This window comes from Mustela nivalis, assembly GCF_964662115.1.
Source record: "Mustela nivalis genome assembly, chromosome: 13".
Taxonomy (NCBI): domain Eukaryota; kingdom Metazoa; phylum Chordata; class Mammalia; order Carnivora; family Mustelidae; genus Mustela; species Mustela nivalis.
In genome coordinates this window covers 92,586,709-92,607,751 of record NC_139032.1, presented here as the reverse complement: position 1 = coordinate 92,607,751, position 21,043 = coordinate 92,586,709, and the positions used below count along the sequence as shown (strand labels likewise).

At 59.9% G+C, this 21,043-nt stretch overlaps 1 protein-coding gene and 1 long non-coding RNA gene across 10 annotated transcripts in view; one reads left to right on the top strand and one right to left on the bottom strand.

Moving 5' to 3' along the window:
• GRIN1 (glutamate ionotropic receptor NMDA type subunit 1) overlaps nt 1-11,891 on the bottom strand; it is a 24,573-nt gene extending 12,682 nt beyond the window's left edge. For 3 of the 8 annotated variants that reach the window (XM_082696414.1, XM_082696415.1, XM_082696417.1), the window contains exons 1-5: nt 11,165-11,891; nt 8,468-8,602; nt 6,116-6,292; nt 3,698-3,760; nt 2,829-2,929 (exon numbers count right to left, since the gene is read on the bottom strand). In XM_082696414.1, the coding sequence (XP_082552540.1) occupies nt 2,829-2,929; nt 3,698-3,760; nt 6,116-6,292; nt 8,468-8,602; nt 11,165-11,422 (734 nt within the window). In that variant the 5' untranslated portion in view covers nt 11,423-11,891. The remainder of the gene's footprint in view (nt 1-2,828; nt 2,930-3,697; nt 3,761-6,115; nt 6,293-8,467; nt 8,603-11,164) is intronic. The other 5 variants (XM_082696418.1, XM_082696420.1, XM_082696419.1 and 2 more) reach the window with 4 other exon arrangements.
• Nucleotides 8,611-21,043, top strand: LOC309846852. 2 transcript variants are annotated; one of them, XR_014302151.1, is made up of 4 exons: nt 8,611-10,906; nt 12,605-12,774; nt 13,360-13,521; nt 19,905-21,043. It is a non-coding gene; the product is annotated as an uncharacterized lncRNA (long non-coding RNA). The 2 variants fall into 2 exon arrangements; XR_014302152.1 differs by lacking the exon at nt 19,905-21,043 and having other exon boundaries at nt 13,360-14,002.

Here is a 21,043-nt window from a genome sequence, read left to right as displayed (position 1 = left end):
CTCGGCCTTGTTGACAGTGTCAGTACACGTGTGGGGCAGGTGTGTGCACACAGTGTGGCGCACATGTGGCATGTGTATGTATGCGTGACCACACAGTGCACCGTGCATGTACATATGCGTGTGGCATGTGCACGTGTGTAGAAGTGTGCACTGGTCTGTGTAGAAGTGTGTGTGGTATATGCCGTGTTGTGCCTCTATGCGCACGGATAGTGTGTGTGTGCATGCGTGTGAATATCTCGTGTGCATATATGTACGGTACAATGTGTACGTGTGTGGACGCCTGACATGTATTGTGCATGGTGTGTACATAGTGTTTGCACGTGTGTGGGTGTGTACACAAGCAGTGTGTGTGTGAGTGTGCTGTGTGCCTCTGGGCACGTGCACACAGGTTCATTTAGGCGTGTGTTCATGTGTGTCGTGTGCATGTGATATGTGTGTGCACGTGTGTCGTGTTTGTGTGCATGTATGTGCATGTGATGCATGTGTCGTGTGCGTGTGCATGTGATACATATGTGCACGTGCGTCGTGTTTGTGTGTGCATGTGTGTGCATGTGATGTGTGTACGTGTGCCATGTTCATGTGTGTGCATGTGAGGTATGTGCTGTGTGCGTGTGATGCGTGTGTCATGTGCGTGTGATGTGTGTACCATGTGCATGTGATGCGTGTGTGCACGTGTGTCATGTTTGTGTGTGCATGTGATGTGCGTGCGTGTGTTGTGTTCGTGTGTGTGCATGTGAGGTATGTGCCATGCGTGTGTGCCGTGTGCATGTGATGTGTGTGTGCCGTGTACATGTGATGCACGTGTGCACGTGTGTCATGTTTGTGTGTGTGCATATGTGTGCATGTGATGCGTGTGCGTGTGTCATGTTCATGTGTGTATGCATGTGAGGTATGTGCCGCACATGTGTGTCATGTGCATGTGATGCGCGTGTGCACGCGTGTCATGTTTGTGTGTGCACGTGATGTGTGTCATGTCGCGTGTGTGCATGTGAGGTATTGCTGTGTGCGTGTGATGCGTGTGTCATGTGCGTGTGATGTGTGTGTACCATGTGCGTGTGATGCATGTGTGCACATGTGTCATGTTTGTGTGTGCATGTGATGTGTGTGCATGTGTCATGTTCGTGTGTGTGCATGTGAGGTATGTGTCATGCATGTGTGCCATGTGCATGTGATGCGTGTGTGCTCTGTGCATTCGTTTACGTGGTGCAGACAGAGTCCACGTGTGTGTTTCCGTGTGTGCAGCTGGCAGACAGGACCACGTGGCCTGCCCCAGACGGAACTTTTCGCTGGATCCACCCCTGCCAAAGCTGTCCTTGAGCCTGGGGGCCGGCAACGCACGGCAGGCCTCGGGGGGCAGTGAGGCACTCGGGGGCTTGGCAGTGAGGCATGGGACGCTACAGAGCAAGAAAAACAGCCGAGAAAGTGGCCAGCCCTCTGCTGGGACCTGGGCGCAGCAGGCAGTCTGCAGATGGCTGTTGCCCGTGGCTTTCCGGCCGTGTCCTGGTGGCCACTTCGCTGATAAGGGGAGGGCTGAGTGGGTCTAGTTCAACGTGACCTCACCCTTCATAAAGCGCCCAATGGCTGGACATCTATGTTTGGCATGAGTTCCTCGGGTCACTCTGTCCTGGTTGAAGGGGCATGCTGGTAGTCAGCTGACCATCCGTTTGCCCATCTGTCTGTCTGCTGGTCCGCTCACCCGCCCATCCTTTGATCCCACCAAATCCCCTGAAACTCTCTCAAGCCCCATGATGAATGAGGGGGTAGAAGCCAATTGGGAAATCAAACGGGAAGATCTGCTAGGGCTCTCCCTGTGGGCTCCTTCTGGGCAGGGCTTGCCCTGGGAGGGAGGGGGCAGCCCCCTGACCTTGCCTGGGCCTGTCCCTACACCTTTCTCAGAGTCCTCCCCCCAGTGCCCAGGGTCGGGTGGTTGGCAGGAGCCCAGGTCCGCCAGGGGCCGACGGGATGAGCTCCCAGCCGTGGTAAGCACAGAGCTCGCCGCCGTCTAGCCCACAGAGCCTTCGGGGCTCGCCCCCCACCCCAGCACCAGGAGGCGGGGCACCGGGCTCTGTGTCACGGGTTTGTTGACTGAATGTCCGCACGGACACCTGCTGCGACTCAGAGGACTGCTTCCTCCTTGTGGCCTGGCAGACAGCAGCATTTGGGGAACACTCCTCTGGGCCGGGTGACCCCATTTTTCTCTCCACTCTGTTGGGAGTCTAGGGGCACTTCTGGGAAAGGGCAGACTGTGGTGTGTCCCTGTGGGCCCTCCTGGCTCTTCCTTTTTCTAGTCCAGGGGCCTGGATGTCCCCTTCCCAGGGGGAGCTTAGCCATTTACAGAGAGACTTTTGCTGGGGTCTCATTTCCAAGGTCAACCTGGGGGTCAGGTCCTGGCTGGCTGCAGCCTGGTTTCCACAGGTCCCTAACCGGTTCCCTTTTCCTACTGCCCACTCCAGCCGCTCCAATCCTTCCGTCCTAGCACTCTGGCTCTCTCCCTGCTGTGGCCTCCCCTGGGTTCACCTGCGCACCCACATGTCCCTTCCCCGGCGTTTGCCTCTGAGCCCAGCGGTGTCCTCTCTCTCCCTCTGGACCATGTTTGCATTTGGAGAGCAGGGACTCGTCCATCTTCCATCTCAGAGTGACCGGGAGGAGGACGGGCGGACACGGGGAGGGCATTGCATCCACGGGGTCTCCAGGTGTCCGTGGGGGGAGGGGCGTGGGGCGGCTCTCCTCGGCCATGGCACTCGGGAAGCTGAAACTCAGCATCAGCCCCACAGTGCCCCAGGCCAGGGCCGGGCCTGGGTGAAGTAGGGGGCGGGGCCCAGCCTCACCTGGCGGAGAGGATGATGACCCGGGCCTCCAGCTCCCGTGCCTCCATCAGCAGGGCCGTCACGTTCTTGGTCCCCGGGTCGAACTGCAGCACCTTCTCCGCCTGCGGTGTGAGCGGGAGTGTTAGCAGGCGGCCGGGGCAGGGCCCAGGGCCTCAGGGGCGAGAGGCGGCTGTGGCTGCTAGGAGCCCAGAGACAGCTTAGCTAGGGCCACCGCGGCCCGCACCTGTCACCTGCACTGTGCACCTGCCTGCCCGGCTCCTGCCTGGCCTGGCCTGGCCTCGCGTGCTGTCCTTCTTCGGCCTGCTCGCTCTCCTGCACTCACTCCAGCTCTCCTGTCCTCACTTGTGCACTGAGCATGCAAGCGGAGGTGGGCCGAGACTCAGAGGATGCGTGCAGCGGACAGGAAACAGAAAAGAGTTTTGGAATGCAACCGGGAGCAGAGATAGGGCCGACTTTTCCAAAACCACGGGAGGTCCTCTCGGGCCGACCCTGCAGGCCCCTGCGGGAGCAGCTGGACCGACAGGGGCAGGCGGGCGGCTGGGTGGGCGGGTGCCCTCCTGGGTTCCTGGAGGAAGCCCTGGGGGTCCCGGAGATTCGCATGCACTTCCCGGAGAGCGGCTCTTCCTGCGGCCGGCCGTGCCTGCTTCTCGGGGCAGGCCCGGGCTGAGGCCGCGGTGGGCGGGCCGCGGGCACCCAGGCGGCCTGCTCCTGCCCTGTCCTGCCTGCGGCTGCCTGCCTCACGACCTCGCTCTCCTCAAGGCTCCGGCCCGCGGCGCGGCGCAGACGGGCCGACAGCGGCCCCGTGGCCGAGGCGCCGGAGGCCAGGGCTCCCTAGTCGGTGGGTGGCGTGCACGTCCATGCATATATACCTTGGGTCCGCGCTTGTTGTCATAGGACAGTTGGTCGAGGTTTTCATAGTTCCTTTTTTTACTCTGATGAATAATGTGCACAGAGAAAATATGCAGACACAGAAGAAGATTATAAACGGTTGAAAATGACGGCGCTAAAGCAACCACACCACCTCCTCGGCGCGTGTGCAGACGGGCACGTACCTGGAGCTCGCAAACACCGCGGCCCGGGCAGGGCTGGGGGCCGGGGCACTGGGGATGGGGGGTCCGGGCCGCTGGGGCTCCCGGCTGCGGAGCTGTGCTCTCAGAAAAGGTCACACTTGGGAGGAAGGGCACCCTGTCTGTCCCAATACCAACGAGTCCCTCTGGGGCCCCACGTGCCCCCCCCCAGCCCCTGCCATGCACCTGCCCTGCAGTCCCCGCAGTACCAGGCCCGCCCCGGGCAGTCCTGCATGGGGGTGACAGTGCCTCCCTCACGCCCTGTCCCCTGGGTCCCTCCTCCCTTGTCTCCCCCTAGAGGCCCAGGTGCCTGTTCTCACTGACGGGCATGGGTACATCTGTCGGCCCACGTGTGCACGCGAGAGTGAGTGTGACAGGGTTGTGTGTGTGCACCTGTGCGCACAGGGTGGTGTGCATCTGTGGGCATCTGTGTGAAAGTCTACACAAGGTTTTTGGTGGGGAGATGAGGGCCAGGGCACACTCGTGTGCGTGTGCATGTGTGGGCAGGCACATGTGGCAGCATGTGTGCAGGCACGTGTGTGGGTGTATGCAAGCATGTGTGTGAAGACGTGTGTGAGAGCACGTGTGTAGGCACATGTGTGCATTGAGGACACGTGTGCAAGCAGGTGTATGGGCACATGTGTAGGCATGTGTGTGCAAGTATGTAGGTGCGCATGTACATGGGGATACAGGTGTGCGAGCATGTGTGCAGGCACGTGTGTGTGTGTGTGTGTGTGCATGTGTGAGCCGGGGCATGGGTGGGCCCATGTGTGAGTTGGTGGCTGAGTGTGTCCGTGGGCTCCAGGCCCGTGGGCTCGTCCAGGTGCAGTCTCTGGCTGGGGAGGGTGTGACGTGGGAGGGTCGTCTTGGGAATAGCACATCCCTGCAAGCGTGAGTGCACATGGGTGGGGGAGCACGGACATGGCTGGTAAGCGTGTGAGTGAGCGTGTGCAGCCTCCGGTGGGCCTGCCAGGAGGGGCCTCGGCCTGCCAGGCACTGGGAGATGCTGTCTTGGGAGGTATGAGGGCCCTTGGCACTGGTAGTCAGCCCTCCCTCTTAGACTCAGACAATCTCCGCCCACGGGGGCCCCCCCAGGACCCTCTGAGTCTGCCCTCTGGCTTCACCCACCCAAGCCGGTGCCCTCGACTCCCTTCAGGGGCCTATGGGGGCCTGGGGTGGGCACTAAGTTGGTTGAAGCCAGCTCTGACTTCAGGGACAGAACATGCTCCCCGCCAGCCCCTCGGTCTGGCCTCCCCGCCCGCCGCAGCCTAGGCCTCCCCCCGCTCTTCCCCGTCCTAACTGAGGGCCGTGGCCCTGGGGTTGAGGGCTCAGGGCTCCGGCCTACGTGAAGGCGGGACCCTGGGCCTCCTCAAGCGGGCCATGGGGGCGGGCACGGAAGGGGCCGGGGGTCACCTGGACCCCCCCCATAAATTGCCCCTGTGCTCCCTCTGCGCTCCCCCAGAGTGGGGACCGGGCTGGGGCTGTTGCTGAGTGTATCCAGAGCCGGGAGGGAGCCCAGCCTCACGAGGGGAGGGGGCGACAGCCTCGGGGCTCAGTGGGGGGAGTGGAGGCCTGAAGGGGGCAGAGCCCAGGCCGAGGGGAGGGGGCGGCAGGTGTCGGTGGATGAGCTCTGGTGAGGACAATGGGCGGCTGAGGGGGGAGGGTGGCCGGGGAGGGGAGGTCGTGGAGTGCGGGGAGGGAGAGTACGGGCTCCTTTGGGGGAGGGGCACGACGCACGATTGTGGCGGCCCCAAGGCCAGTGGGGCTGGGGGGGCGGGGGAAAGGGGAGAGGGGCGGGGAGGGGGCGGGGCCACACGGGGCGGCGCCGGCGGGGGGGAGGTACTGCGTGGGGGATGGGGGCGGGCGTGGGCGGGGCGGGGCGGACGTGGGCGGGGCCGGGGCGGGGTGCGGGGCGGGTCCCGCAGCCCCGTGCAGAGGGGTGCGGCGGCGGGCGGGGTGGGGTGTTTGCGGAGCTCCAGGTGGTCCTGCCCTCGCCCCGCAGGGACTGACACGAAGGAGATTCGGACTAATGGCAAAGCGAGTGAAATGAGCCGAGAACAGGCCGGGGCGGGCGCTCGCCAGACGTGGTGGTGCTGACCATGCACGATGGAAAGAGAGGGTGTCACACACGGGCCACAGACACAGGCCGGCGGCTCCTGCTCCTGCCGCCGGGCGCCTCGGCGGCTCCTGCCGCGCCGCCCGCCCGCCGCCCGGGCTCACCTTGGACTCGCGCTCCTCCAGCAGCGTCTCCAGGCGCTTCTGCGCGGCCCTGCCCTCGTGGTCGTCGCTGACCAGGAGGATGACGTGGTTCCAGCTGTACACGCGCATCATCTCGAACCACACGCTGGACTGGTGGGAGTAGGGCGGCACGGTGCGGAGGAAGCTCAGGTGGATGCTCTGCGGGGACAGGGGGCGGGGCTGAGGGGCTCTGCGGGGACGGGGGCGCGCGGGGGGGGGCGCTCTCCCCACCGAGCAGACCCCACACCCAGGGCACCCTGCCTCCTCCTAGCTCTACCCTCACAGCACCCTGGACACCTGTCAGAGTCAGGGACCCCGCCCCCACTGCTGCCTCCCCCCACGCCCTCCGGTCTGAAACGGCAGCTCCCCGCGGCTCCGGACGGGACTGTCCCCAGGACTGTCCCCGGGATGAGCTCCCCTGCTCCCTGGTGGCCTCCCCCTCTCAGAGATCCCCACTGGGGCTTCAAGGGGCGCCTTCCCAAATCCGCAGAACCGTAGTGTTTGCCAGAAGTCTTGATTTGGGGCTAACTACTTCTTGTCTGCAAGTCCAGAGGTGGTTGTCCGCTGACCCTGCCCTACTCTATGTCCCTGTAAGGGCCAGCCCAGGGCACTGCGGGACAGGGGCGCGCCGCAGGCTCCCTCCTCCATGTGTACCCAGGAACGGGAGTCCCATGCTGATCTGTGGTCCCTTTGCCTCCAGCCCTCACCCACTTGTCAGTGTGGCAGCAAGGGGGTTGTAGTCGTGGTGCTGGGCTGGCTCTGACCCAGGCCTTCACGGTCTGTGCGCTGGGCACAGACTGGCAGTGGATTGGGACCATGAGTGGGGCCAGGGCGGACTTGTGAGGTTAGGTCATTAGGTTTGACCTCACGCTGGACCAGCGACTTGGACCGCAATCTGAATCTGGGCTACGGTTCTGCCCTGGCACAGGGCGCCTCCTCCCAGCCGCTTTCCTGGGCAGAGCACAGTTCCTTCCTCTTGCATATGAGGGGTCTGGTGCCAGAGAACTAAGGAGGTTGGAGGGCACAGGACAGGATCCCCCACTTGTCTGGAACAGTTTGGATGCCTCAGCTACATGCTGGGTCTTCCAGAGCCTCAGGAAGGGGCTGCTGCTCCAGCCTCCAACCGGCCTCTTCCCCTGGGGGCCTCCTGGAGAAGCTCTGGCTCTGGCCTCACTTTCCCTGGCCTGTGGACAGACCCATCCTTGACCTCCCCAGACCTCCCTGGCCCCGGCTGGGATGACCTCCATGCCTTAGGAAGCTTTATCTAGAACTGTGAGCTCCTGGAGAGGATGGGAGACCGGGAGGCCCCCAGCACGTGGCGCCTCGTCTCATCCTTCCTCATCTGTCTGCAGGGAGGGAGCCCAAAGTCTGGAGGAGGCTGTGGGGCCCTCCCAGCCTCTTGGTGGCTCTTGGCTTCCCCAGCTCTTGTGCCCAGATCATGGGCAGACGCTGTGGGAGAGCTGTGTGACCTAGAGCGAGTTCCCCGCCTCTATGGGATACCAACTCGGTGACCTCGACTCTTCCAGCTGCTGCTTCAGGGCTGGACGGCTCCAGCCAGACCCCCATTCCCCCCGGGGACCACAAGTGTCCTATATGCTGCTGAGTGGTGATGCTGGCCGCCCCGGGACCTGCAGACCCCAGACTAGCCTCTCCTGCCACGAACGGCATCCTCTGTCACCCTGCACCCATGTGGACATCTCTTCCACATGAGCCCTGCGGCGGGAAGGGCTGGGACCCACACCCTCATGGCTGTGTGGTGCAGCCCTGCCAGGCTTTTCCTCCAGCTCTCCAAAATCCACCCGTCTGTGGGGACCTCTGCTGCTTCTGAGGGCTCGTTATTGGTGCTTGTCACCTGCCAGAGTGAGTTTGTGTCCGTGTGTGGGCGTAAGTGCAAGTGCATGACTGTGCTGATGAGTGTGTGTGTGTGTGTGTGTGTGTGTGTGGAACATGAGTATGGGAGGATGAACACATTAGTGTCACTGTAGGGTGTGTGTGTGTGTGTGTGTGCACGCGGGCTTAGTGTGGCGGTAGGGGTGTGTTTTTAGTTGTGCGTCTGTGGGAGTCCGAGTTCTCCTGCTAGGAGAATGCGCATCAGTGTGTGTGTGTCTTCGGCTCCGTGTGTGCGTGTGAGTGTGTGAACATGCGTGAGTGCGTGAGCTCTCATCTCCTCCTGCTGCTCCTCGAGCCCAGAGCCCGCGGTCTGAGCACATTCGTGCCTCCACCCTGCCCCCCTCCCCAGGGCAGTTGCCGGTGGCCCTGGGCGGCAGCACTCAGCCACTGGGTCTGAACACAGGAACAGAGCCAGCTGGGTCCCCACTGAGTGGTCAGGCTTACCTTGTCTGAGTAGATGGACATACGGGTGGTCAGCCCCAGGACGGGGATGCGGTAGAAGCCGGCTGTGTAGGAGACGGGGGTGGGAGTGAAGTGGTCGTTGGGGGTAGGTGGGTGGCTAACTAGGATGGCGTAGACCTGTGGACACAGGGGACAGGGTCAGCTCGAGGTGGGGGTGAAGGTGGGAGGGGCACCGCCCTGGAGCTGGCTGTCCAGGAGCAGTGGAGGCTGAACTCAGCAGGCCAGGCTGGGGAAGTCCAGGGGCCTCGTGTGTGCGTATGTGCTGCCCAAGGGGCACGTGCCCCCGGCAAGGGGACAAGACCCTGTAACCACCCTCAGAGAGGAGGACAACTGACGGCTGAGGCAGAGGCAGAGCAAGACTCCAGGGAGCAGACAGGACACACAAGGGAATGATGGACCTCCCTGTACTTTCCCTGGGGGGCCTGCCTTCACCCCCTTTCACTGGAGGGACTGCCTTGGGGTGTGTATTCAGACCTTGAGAGGAAGGACAAAGATTGTTCTTGGGATGTCCCTAGAGCTGCACGTCGCCCCATGGGGTGGCCGGAGTGGTTGGTCCTGCCGCATGCTGACCAGCTCACCACGCCACGCACTGTCCCTCCTCCTAGGTGCAGAGGCCAGGGCTCCCAAAACGGAGAGCTGCCCCGGAACGTCTCCATCTAATACTGCAGACTGCGCTCTGTCAGGAGAAGCCGGGCGAGGAGCCACAGAGCCCTCGGTCCTTTTGCAGGTTCTTCCAGGGCCCGGCTGAGCTCAGCCTGGTTTGAACAAGACCCAGTCCTGACTTTGAGCTCCGACTACATCCTCAAGGAAGGGAAGGGAGTTGCCGGGGTGGGGGTTGCAGCCTAGCCTTCCTGCCCAGGCCACGGCCAGCTCCTGCGGGCAGATTTAAAGCCAGTGGCTCAGTCCTCCAAGGCAGGGGAAGGGGGGTGGCGTGGAGCCGAGGGCTTGGCAGTTTTCTGCCAGCCTCACATTAGAAGGACCCGTGTCTGTCCCGACTCCGCCTTCCCGTTGCGGCCCCAGGGCCTACCTCTCCCTATATCGCCACACTAGCAGCGCCCTTGCCCTTCGGCTGAGCTCACGGATGGGCAACTGCTGCCCTCACCTTTGCTCCTGGCACTGGCTGTTCTCTGAGGGAACAATGCTCACAGACAGTGTAACTGAGAGAGGGAGGAGGGGTCCCCAAAAAGGGCTCTACCTGGGTTCTCTAACTCCACTTCTTCACGTCTCTCCCTCATTCCCGATGGGACACGTGACTTAAGCTGCTGGCCACAAAGGCTTCCCCCAGTCCTATCTCGACTGCTCAGGGCTGGGAGCAGGGAGGTAGCTTGCGAGGTGGGGAGGGGGAGGTCCCTGAGAAAGCTCAGCCCCTCGCCTCTGCCGCGGGAGCTGTCTGGACTGGCTCTTCCGCCCCGGCCCTCACCTCCAGTCTGCCCCCAAAAGTGCCTGGTCTGTGCGTGAGTGTCTGCCCAGGCAGGTGTTCACAGGTGTGTGCTGGACTACACGTGTGTGTAAACGTACACTCAACATGTCCGTGTGTGTGTGCATGCATGTGCATGATGGCGCCCGTATGTGAGCACGTGCACCTGGGTGTGCTGAGCACTGTGTGGCCCTGGAGCATGGGTGTCTGTGGGTGTCGTGCGTGTCCGCGTGTGTCGTGGTGTCCGTGGGTGTTGTGGGTGTTCGTGGGTGTCGGTGGGTGTCTGTGGGTGTGCCTGTGTGTTGGGCAGGTGGGTGTGAGTGAGCATGGGCAGTCAACTGTGATGCCAAGGTACGTGAGTGTGTGCTAGTGCAAGTCTAGGCGTCTGTGTGCACGAGCACAGGTGTGAATGTGTGCACATGTGAGTGTGCCTGCCCGCCGATGCCCACAGATGTGGGGTGTGTCAGGTGAGCATTCATTCGGCCCAGCGTCAGCCCGGCGCTTACATAAAGGCTGCATTGCAGTGCTCCCGTGGATTCACTGGGATTCAGCAGGCAGCACGGCACAGGGGCGGACAGCTCCGAGGCAAAATCCTCAGACTCATGTCCTCCCCCGCAGCGCTGGCTGTCAGCGGCTCCCACGCTGTGCCCTGACGCCTCCCACAAGCACAGTCCCCACTCCCACCCTCCAGAACACCCTGCCTCAACACCTGGGCCATTTCCCATCTCAGTGAAACCCATGGGTGGGGGAAGGGGAGAGAGGAAGGGAATGAGGTCTAGACGCTCGGAGACAAAGATGGCCCCAGGCCCCATCCTGCTTAAAGACGTGCGCGCAGTGCGTGCTTGTGGCTGGGAGAGCACTTCTGCCCATAAGCCCTGGACCAACCCACCCCTCACGGACACAGTGATGAAACAAACCACGAAATTCTTGCCTCACGTCTGCACACAGGGCTCGACTGGAGTCCTGGAGCCCTGGAACCTTGTGAAGACTGACCAGCATAGCAGGTGACCAGTGGGGGGCAGGCGGGGAGCAAGATGGGGGACTGGTGTTTGGCTGCTAGCGAGACCAGCCGTTTCCAGCAGGAGCCAGCTGGCATAGGGGTCCTCTCCTAAGAGGGCTAGGAAGGGGTGGGATGAAACTGGGACAGGGGGAGGGACGGAGGGGGAGGAGGGAGGAAGGTGGGAAGGTGTGGGGGGAGGGGTAAGAGCTGCGCATAGCGGGTTGCGGGTTGCGGGGGAGCCCCGGTGGGGGGTGGTGGGCACCTGGCTGGAGATGAGGTCCTCGCACACCGACAGGGCCATCTGGATGGCGTTGGGCTTGTGGGTGACAGAGGTGGCATTGAGCTGGATCTTCCAGGAGCCATGCCGCTTGTTGGCCTGGTTCACGGCCTCACGGAACATCTGCTCGTGCTTCCGCGTGCTCAGCACAGCTCCAATGTTGACGATCTTGGGGTCGCAGGCGGCGCGGGCAAAGGAGCAGGAGAAGAGCAGGGCGAGTGTCAGCAGTCGCATGGTGCACATGGGCTCCGGGGAGGGCCCTAGCTCTGGGCAGCGCGGACACGGGGCCCTCGGCGCATCCCCAGCGGGGTGTCCCGGCCGTCCTGCGCGCGCCCGGTCCCGCGGGCTGGGGACGACGCCACGTCTTCCCGCGGAGCCGCAGTGCCCCGGGGTCTGCGGGAGGGAAGAGGGCCCCGGAGCCGACGGCCGCGGGGCTCGGGGCCGCGCGCGGTGGGTCCCACGCCGGGCGGAGCGGCTGCCGCTGTCCGCGGTGCTGAAGCGGGTCCCGGTGCGGCTCCAGGCGCCCGGCGCGGGCAGGACGCCGCAGTCGGCGGCTCCTCCGCAGGCTTCGCTGGTGCTGGTCCTGGTCCTGGTCCTGGTCCTGGTCCTGGTCCCGGCGCTGCGGCGACCGCGGCAGCTGCGGAGCCGCGAGCGGGGCCGGCGTCTCCTGCTCCGCCCGCCGCCCCCGCTTCCCAATACGGAGGGGCGCCTCCCGCGCCAGAGTGTGCGCCTGCGTTGGTGCGAGCATTTACGAGAGCGCGGGGGGGGGGGGGGGGGGGGAGGGGCTGGGCGCGAGCGTGCGTGTGCGCGCAGGTGTGTTTGGAGGGGTCGCTGGACCGTGGGCCGCAGGGAGATGAGTTCACAGAGGTTCGTGGGGCTCGTGTCACTGCAGCTGCCTGGCATGTCTTTTAACATGACCAAATGTGTCCTGGCAGTTTGTGTGTGTGTGTGTGTACACGCGTGTGCACGAGTCTTCACGCATAGTCAACGATATTTCGGGGCCTGATTCTGCTGGCCAGAGACCTGGGGGTGTGGAGAGGCCCTAAGCCATGCCTCTGGGGGAGGGACTGTGAGACTCCCCTCTCCAAAGGCTCAAAAATGAGGGAGAAACCCCATCTGCCTGGCCATGGGATTTGGACCCCCCCCCCCGAGGGTTGAAAAAAATAGAAAGGGTGACAGTGGCTGCCTCCCACGTTGACCTGGGTCTTCCAGGAGAGTCTGGGGGTCTGGACCCAAATCCGTTATGGAGAAGCCAAGGCCAGAGGGAGTTGTGTTTGTAGTGGATACGACCAAGGTTAGACATCAGAAAGCGCTTGTTCTGGTGAGGTGTGTGCCAGGGTAGATGTCCCATACCCCTGCTTCTACTCTTTCCCCACCGCCCTCTCCTCATTCACTCCAGCCCCCACTCCTCTTGCCCCTTTCCAGAACCTCCCTCGTCGCTCTCACCGTCAGGATCCTAATTCTTTGTCCCTACACCCCCGGAGAGTGCTTCACTTCCCTAACTCAAAGGATGGCTGAAGCTCCGCCCCTGCTAGTGACATCACTGTTTCCAATAGCAACTGAGGATTCTGCAAACCCAACTGCAAAAGCCCCTGGTAAGGATAAAGCAGGGCCATCCCCACACCAAAGTGATGTTCTGAGCAGTAGAGAGGGGAGACACCCTTCCCTGCCTCCCTGTGGTTCTCACCAGCAGGCTGACGCCCCCCCTTCCCCGAGTCAAACACAGACACCCAGGGACATCCCTGGTTCTGAGAGGCAGGGGCTTGGCTCTTGGGATGCTCCCTTTCTCAACCCCTTCTCTCTCAATGTGAGGGAATCACTGCTGCGGGGCTAACTGATCCACAGCCTGTCATGGCCCCCCACCCTCCTCCAGGATTGAGGTCCACCGTGGAAGCAGCACCAATCTTAGACACGCTTACTCCCCCGTGGGCTCACAGAAGGATCTGTTGGTGGGTGCTTGGGAGCCCAGAGCCAGCCTCACTCTACAGGGTCTGTGTCTGGTCTCCAAACTTCTGTGGCCTGTGGCCTGTGTCCGGTCAGAGCTTGGAGGCTGTGTGGGTGAAGGAAGACTGGCCGCCAGCTCCGTGTGGCCCAGACAGCTCCAGAACACTTGGGAGGGAAAGAATTCAGCAGGGGCTGCAGCCCGAAAGCCTGCCCCCCCATCCCCCTCCATTTGCTAGGTGGGTGCTGCAGCAGCTCCTGCAAGCCCTGGAGAGGCCGTTTCTAAATATTCAGAGCTCCGAGAGCTGATTTTCACAGGCTGGGAGATTCAGGCTGGCTATGGCGGAAGCAGTTACACCCAGGAAATCATCAAAGCCTGCAAACCAGCGCTTATTCTGAGGGTGAGTTAGCCAGCACACCACCACCTCCCCTAGGTGGCCGATGCTCTTGCTTTTGTCCTGAGCCCCAGGTGCACCTTCCAAGCATTCAGGGATAGTGGAGGGAGGCTGTGACTCCCCGCCAGACCTCGGCCCCCTCCCCTGAGTGTGTCTCTCCTGGGACCTGCCCTCCATTTTACTCTGTGGCCTTCTCCCAAGGGAGGGGTGCAGCCATAGAGGGCCTGGGCCTTGCTGTGCCCTGATTTAACAGATGAACCTGCCTGGACTTGGACCCCTCTGAATCCACTTTAGCCAATTCTGTCGGGAGGACTCAGGGGCCTGGGGCGGTGCCACCGGCCTGGGTGGAGAGGGAGGCCCGGGTGTCCTCCAGGCCTTCCCCTGGGGAGGTGCTCCTGTGGAGGGAGCTGCACCCCACTGCCAGCCCCCCACCCAGCTCCAGAAGGCACTGTCAGTCACAGGCCCAGTCCTCCTAAGCCTCAGTCGATTGGCAGGCTGGCTGAGGGGTCGTCCCAAAACCCAAGCAGACCACTCAAGGTTCTTGCCTGGGATTCTGGCTGGATCGAAAGCTGGAACTCCATCCTCTCTGCCGCTGCCGCTCTGAGAACTGGGGTCAAGAGCCACTTGTGGACACACTCTGCCAAGCGGCGACCCGTCCAAGAGGAGGACGATGGCACCAGGGGTAGGTGCAGAAGCTTTGCAGGCCCCGTGGCCATGGCCAGCCCAAGGCCCAGAGGACGAGCCTGCCTCTGGTGTTCACCTGCGGCGAAGGCCTGCCTCCACATCAGGACTGGGGAAACAGGACCGATCGTCAGACGTGGACCGGGCGGCGTCAGGCTCTCTGTGCCCGGATCGCGGAGGCCTGAGGCCCTTCAGAGTCCTGCTTCAGACACCAGTGATGCTAGCTTGTTTGCTCTCGTGCTGATTCCCCCTCGCCCACCTTGACCCACCTGGTTCTACTGCCTGCCTCCGGTACCACAAGGTCCCTCCTGTCCCTGTTCCCGTCCCCTCAGACTCGCCAAGTCCCACTTTCCCCAAAGGCCACCTTCCCAACATCACAAAGTCCCCCACAGACCCCACTGTGGACAAGACCGAGCATTCAGTCCACGCGGCAGATGTTTGCTGAGCGGCTGCTACATTCTGGGCACTGCCCCAAGGGCTGGGGGTACCACAGTGGAGGACTTAGCAGGTACCTTAGGCCCTGAGATGCAGCAGGAGGAGGAGGAATCAGACTGCGAGGTCAGAGTGATGGTGCCATGTGCCGGTTTTCACATCTGTGATCGCGCTGATAGGCGTCCCCTCAAGGGGGCCCGATGCTTCTCCCCTTGACTATGGACTGGACTTGGCGACTTTCCTACTGAATGGAATGTGGCAGAGGGATGGTGTGTGGCGTCCGAGGTTAGGGTTAGAAAGGGGAGCGTCCGTCTGGCGCTGTCTCTGGCTGTCTGCCCCGGGGCAGGCCAGCCGACCGGCATGCCGGGAGGAGAGTGGGCAGTCCTGGGAGAGGCCAGCGAGCAGCGCAACCCACGCCAGGAGCCTCCTGCCCATGGCCAGCCCCGACTTGGAGACTCCAAAGGCCCTCCGGCCCCTGCCGAGCGTTCACATGACCACGGTCCTGGTTAACTTGCTGGTGGTCATGTCACGGGAGACCTTGAGCCTGAACTACCCTGTCCAGCTGCTCGAGAATTCCTGACCACAGAAACTGTGACGAACAATGAATGTTTATTGTAGTTTCAGATGCCAAGTTTTCGGATAACTTGTTATGCAGCAACAGATGACTAGTCAATAGCGGTTGTTTCTCTAGGTTCCTCCTCCCCTAAAAGACGTCTGAGGAGACATCTGAATGAAGAGGGGATGGAGGCCAGGCAGCCGTCTGAGGAAAGTGTTCCTGGGAATGGCAAGTGCAAAGGTTCTGGGGTGGAAATGTGGCAGCGGGAGTGGGGGACACCGGTCGGGGGGAAGCCAGAGAGGTGATCGGCCAGATCCTGCGGGACCGAGTAGGCCATGAGGAAGCCTTCAGCCTTACTTTCAGTGAGCTGAGACGCCATTGGAGAGATTAGATCAGGAGAGTAACACAATTCAGTCTTGTTTTTTTTTTAAAGATGTTATTTATTTGACAGATCACAAGCAGGCAGAGAGGCAGGCGGGGTGGGGGGGAAGCAGGCTCCCCGCTGAGCAGGGAGCCCGATGCGGGGCTCGATCCCAGGACCCTGGGATCATGACCTGCGCCGAAGGCAGAAGCTTAACCCACGGAGCCCCCCAGGCGCCCCTCAGCTTGTTTTTTAGAAAGGATCCCTTGGCTGCTATGTGGAGAACTAGCGACCAGCCAGTACATTCCGGGATCACCCCTGGGCCGGTGACAGCCAGCGGGTGACGGACGTGGAGCGAGGCAGGTGGGCCACGAGGTCCTTGTCCGCGGTGGTACCGCTGACTGAGAATGGAAAGGGGCAGGCCCACAGGTCCTCTGAAGTAAGAATCAAGACTTTAATATTTTTATAGTTTCCACTAAGCACTGCTAGAGTCTCCAGATTCGGAAGGGCTGTTTGTCTTTCCCTTCAGTGAGACACGGTTTCCCTCGCGAGTTCTTCTTCGATTTACTGCGTATGTGGGAGCCCGTCATTTCATTTTCAAATATTTGGACATTTTCCTGGTATTGATTTTTGCTGTAATTTCAGCGTGGCCAGAGCACACACACACGGAGACTTGTCTTCTGGTCCATAATATGGTTTTTCCTGGTGACTGTCCTATAGAGACTAGTGGGAACTGTGTGCCCTCGATAGTTCTCTGTGTGGGGCGAGTGTTCTAATAAACGTGAACGTGGCTCACTGGGGTTCTGATTAGGTCTCCCGGGTCCCTCAGGCCAGTGAGCCTTCTCACACACTTGCTGGCCTCACGTGGGTTTTCTCGGGAGGCGTCCATTCAGGCCTGTTGCCCATCTGAACTGGGTTAATTTTCTTCTTAGTACTGAGCTGTAGGAGCTCTTCACACATTCTGGATAAGTCTTGTATTAGATACATGTTTTGCAAGTATTTTCTGCAAGCCTCTTGTGTTTTCATGTCTTAGCATCATCTTCAAAGTGCAGGAGTTTTAAACATTTTGGTAAAGGGGCACCTGGTGGCTCAGTGGGTTAAGCGTCTGCCTTCAGCTCAGGTCATGGTCTCAGGCTCCTGGGATCGAGCCCCACATCGGGCTCTCTGCTAGGTGGGGACCCTGCTCCCCCCACCCCCTCTCTGCCTACTTGTGATCTCTCTCTGTCAAATAAATAAATAAAATCTTTTTTAAAAATTTGTATGTGACTACAAAGGACCCAAAACAAACTTGGAAAAGAATGTTGTTAGAAGCCTCACCATAGTGGATTTCAAAACTTAGTGAAGCTGTGTCGTGAGGACACTGTGGTCTGGGCACGGACACACGGATCAGTGCTCCAGAATCGAGGTTCTAGAAATAACCTTTTCACTCAGGCCTGTTGATTTCCTCCCTGCCTGCCTGCCTCCCTTCCTGTCTGTCTTCTTTCCTTCTTTCTAATATGTATGTATTTGAGAGAGAGAGAGAGCGAGCGGGGGGCAAGGACAGAGGGAGAGTCTCCCGCCGACCCCTGCTGCGTGTGGGGCTCCACCTCAGGACCCGACATCAGACCCAAGCTGAAACCAAGAGCCAGACTCAACAGACTGAGTCCCCCATAGGTGGCCCAGGCCACCTGATGTTTTAAAGGCAGACAGGCGGGATGCCTGGGGGGCTCAGTAGGTTAAGCCTCTGCCTTCGGCTCAGGTCATGATCTCAGGGTCCTGGGATCGAGTCCCGCATCGGGCTCTCTGCTCAGCAGGGAGCCTGCTTCCCCCTCTCTCTCTGCCTGCCTCTCTGCCTGCTTGTGATCTCTGTCTGTCAAATAAATAAATAAAATCTTTAAAAAAAAGAAAAAAAGATACACACGTCAGTTTCTGCTACGACCTGATAAAGACCGCACTGACTTTAGAGATTAACTTCTGGGAAACGAGCTTCACGGTACCGAGCCTTCGGGTCCATTTACTCAGCAACGTTTTGTAGATTTTAATGCACAGGTTTTGCACTTATTTTGTTAAATTGATTCTTTAAATATTTATTCTCTTTGATGAAATTATGAATGGAATTGCTTCCTTAATTTTGTTTCTGGCCTAGTTCACTGCTAATATATAGAAATAAAATGGACTTTGGAGCATGGATCTTTCCAAACCCACTCACTCACTCAGCAGTGCCGCAGCGCCTGAGCACCTCCCCCAGGGCCGCGCTGGCGATTAGCAGGCTGCTCTCCTTCCTCTCCGGTCTGGAGGCCTTTCTTTCCTTGCCCGGGTGAACTAGACAAAAGCTCCTTGCCTTGTTCCCACTTTTCCAAGGGAAGCATTTTGTCTTTCACTGTTAAGTGCGATGTGAGCTGTGGGTGTTGGAAGCTGGAGGAAGCTGAAGGAATCCTTATGAATGGGTGTTGGGTCGTGTCAAATTTTTTTTTTTAAGATTTTATTTATTTATTTGACAGACAGAGATCACAAGTAGGCAGAGAGGCAGGCAGAGAGAGAGGGGGAAGCAGGCTCCCCGCTGAGCAGAGAGTCTGACTCAGGCCTTGATCCCAGGACCCTGAGATCATGACCTGAGCTGAAGGCAGACGCTTAACCCATTGGACCACCCAGGTGCCCCTCAAAATGCTTTTTCTGCATCTATTGAGATGACAGGGTAGTTTTGTACCTAATTTTACTAATATAGTATATAACATTAACTTTTGGATGTTAAACCAACCTTACATTCCTGGGATAAATCCTACTTGGTCACAACGTGCAATCCTTTTTATATGTTGCTGAATTGTTTGCTAATGTTTTGTAAAGAATTTTTGAATTATATTATAGACATCAGTTTGTAGCTTCTTATGATATCTTTGTCTCGTTTTGGTATCAGGTTAATGCTGGCCTCATAGAATGAACTGGGGAGTGTTTCCTTGATTACTATTTTCTGAAAAAGTTTGTGAAGAATTCGGGTTAATTGTTCTTTAAATTTTTGGTATGATTCACCAGTACAAGGCTAGACTTTCTGGGTGGGCGGATGGAGAACAGAGGAAGGTTTTCAAGTCACTACTCCAGTTTCCTTACAGACATACTCATATTTTCTGTTTCTTCTTGCATCAGATAGAAGTTTTGGAAATTTGTATCTTTTTAAGAATGTGTCCATTTCAGAGGCGCCTGGGTGGCTCCGTGGTTAAGCATCTGCCTTCCACTCTGGTCATGATCCCAGAGTCCTGGGATCGAGCCCCACACCAGGCTCCCTGCTTGGCGAGAAGCCTGGTTCTCCTTCTCCTACTCCCCCTGCTTGTGTGCTCTCTCTCGCTGTGTGTGAAATAAATAATTTCTTTTTAAAAAGATTTTGCTTTTGGCTTCGACGTACAGCCTGTTGGGCCAGCAGCAGTAGCACCCCTGGGGAGATGCGGGCAGGTCAGAACCCCAGAGTAGTCAGAGTCTGCATTCTAAGAAGATCTGCAGGTGTCTCCCAGCACACAAGGGTCCCCTAAACACAGGCATGGGGCCCTTGGTTTGCTGTTCTGGTGTCTTTCTGCCGCCCGTTTCGTTTTTTGCTCCGTATTCTGGCAGATTTCCACTACTTTCTCCTTCCAGCTTACTTACTCAGGTTTTGTCAGCAACAACGTTTCTCACTTCCAGGGGCCTTTCTTGTTGATTTTCTCCTACAGCAATCTGTCCTCTGGTGGATGGGACACCTCCTTGAATCTCTCCGGGCATTTAACCCCACTGACCCGGCTTCTGAGCCTGGCTTCCTGGGGTCCTGCTCTCGTGGCTGACACGGGTCTCTCTCTCTCCCAGCCGCTGCTGTCCTTCACCAGAGTCAGCCTCGGCCCAACCCTCCTGGGTCAGGAGTGGGCTAGGCTTTCCCAGGTGCTGCTGGCAGCCTGTCTGCTGATGAGGAGAGACTGCCGGGCAGTCTCTCCCCCGGCTGTACAGGCTGTAGGACCTCTGGGGCAATGGGGGGCAGCTGCCTGAGGCTGCCCAGTCCCGAAAGGCTAGGGTGAAGGGGTGTGATGCACGTGGAGCTGAGCAGTCAAGGACTTGCCGCCCAGCCGCGGGGAGTGCGGTCAGCACACAACCCCAGCCAGCAGCTCCATGGCCAGCCGACTGCGCCCTTCCCATCCTATCCAGTGCTGAAGCCCAACAGCTTTCCCGTGTGCCAACTCCACCCAGAGAACCCCTGCTGGGAGGAGTCTGGGAACGTGGGCCCTCAGATGGGGCCTGGGGTCTGGGTTGGGCCCGGCTGCTGCCGAGCACACTCACTCTAAGGAGCACCCGGGGGCCAGGAGCAGCCACTGACTGCCAGGTGGGGCCTCCGGTCACTTACACAGACCGTCTCATCCTCTGCAGGGGGGCTGGAAAGAGCCCAAGCCTGAGGACTCAGGACAGCCAGACCTCAAGGACCGTTAGCTGCAGCCATGGTCAGTAGCCTGGGGGGGAAGCCAGCGGCCCCACACTTAGGATGCAGATGCCCCAGAAGCTGGACACCCGGACTCGTCTAACCCTTCTGAGCCTGCGGACTCGGCCGCATCCGCCCCTCCTCTCCTGAGGGAGACGTGTGGCCTCCTCCCCTGAGATCATAACTCAGAAACCTCTTCCCCTCTTCCCCGTGAGGTCCTTGCTGGGTGGAGTCCAGCGGAAGCCAGCCGGTCTGGTCTGCACCCAACTAAGGAGCCCTAAGATCCTGCCAGCAATGGGAGGGGAGCTGGGGTCAGGATGTGGGAGGTGCCCGGGGTGTCCGACAAGGGAAGCAGGATCACCAGAGGCAGGATTCTGCCCTTGGGAGCTTCCTCCCGAGATGCTGGATTCGAACCTTCACAGGGACCCTCAGGACTAGGCTGGGACTCGCCAGGAGACGTGAAATGGAGAAGCCACTACTGTCACAGCAGAACAAAGACAGGACAGGAAACAGGGGAGCTGGCACGCTGGGAACGGATGGGGGGGCCTTCAGAGACCCAGACGTGAACCCCAGACGCGAGGGCCACCAGCCCTGGCAGGGTCCCCGTGACCAGCTGACAGGCTATATAGAGTTGGGGGCCCTAGGGGGTGAGTCACACAGACCGGAACTATGGAAGGCCGCCATGCCAGCAACTGCGGGCTGGTGTCCGGGAGAAACATCACCAGAGCCTGCACAGAGACACCAGTGAGAGTAACTCCAGGCAGAGAAGAACATGGCTCTGCAGAACTCAGAACAGGAATGGTCAGAAAACTTCTAAATTCTGAGAACTGGAAGGATGAAAGGTTCCAAGCTAAAACTGTGGGCAGGAAGGAAGAAAAGGGACTGAAGACCCCAACTAGGAGCTTGGACTCTCACCCCATACGCTTTGGGATGCTCCCTCCACAGGTCCCACAGTCAGACAGGGACCTGGGAAGAGCCACCTCTCCCCCAGCAGACAGGCCTGGCCCAGGGGGAGGAGCCAGGCACCAAAAACTACCCCTGCCTCAGGCTGCAGAGGGAAGGGGAGTCACCCCGCCCGCTCCCACACTGT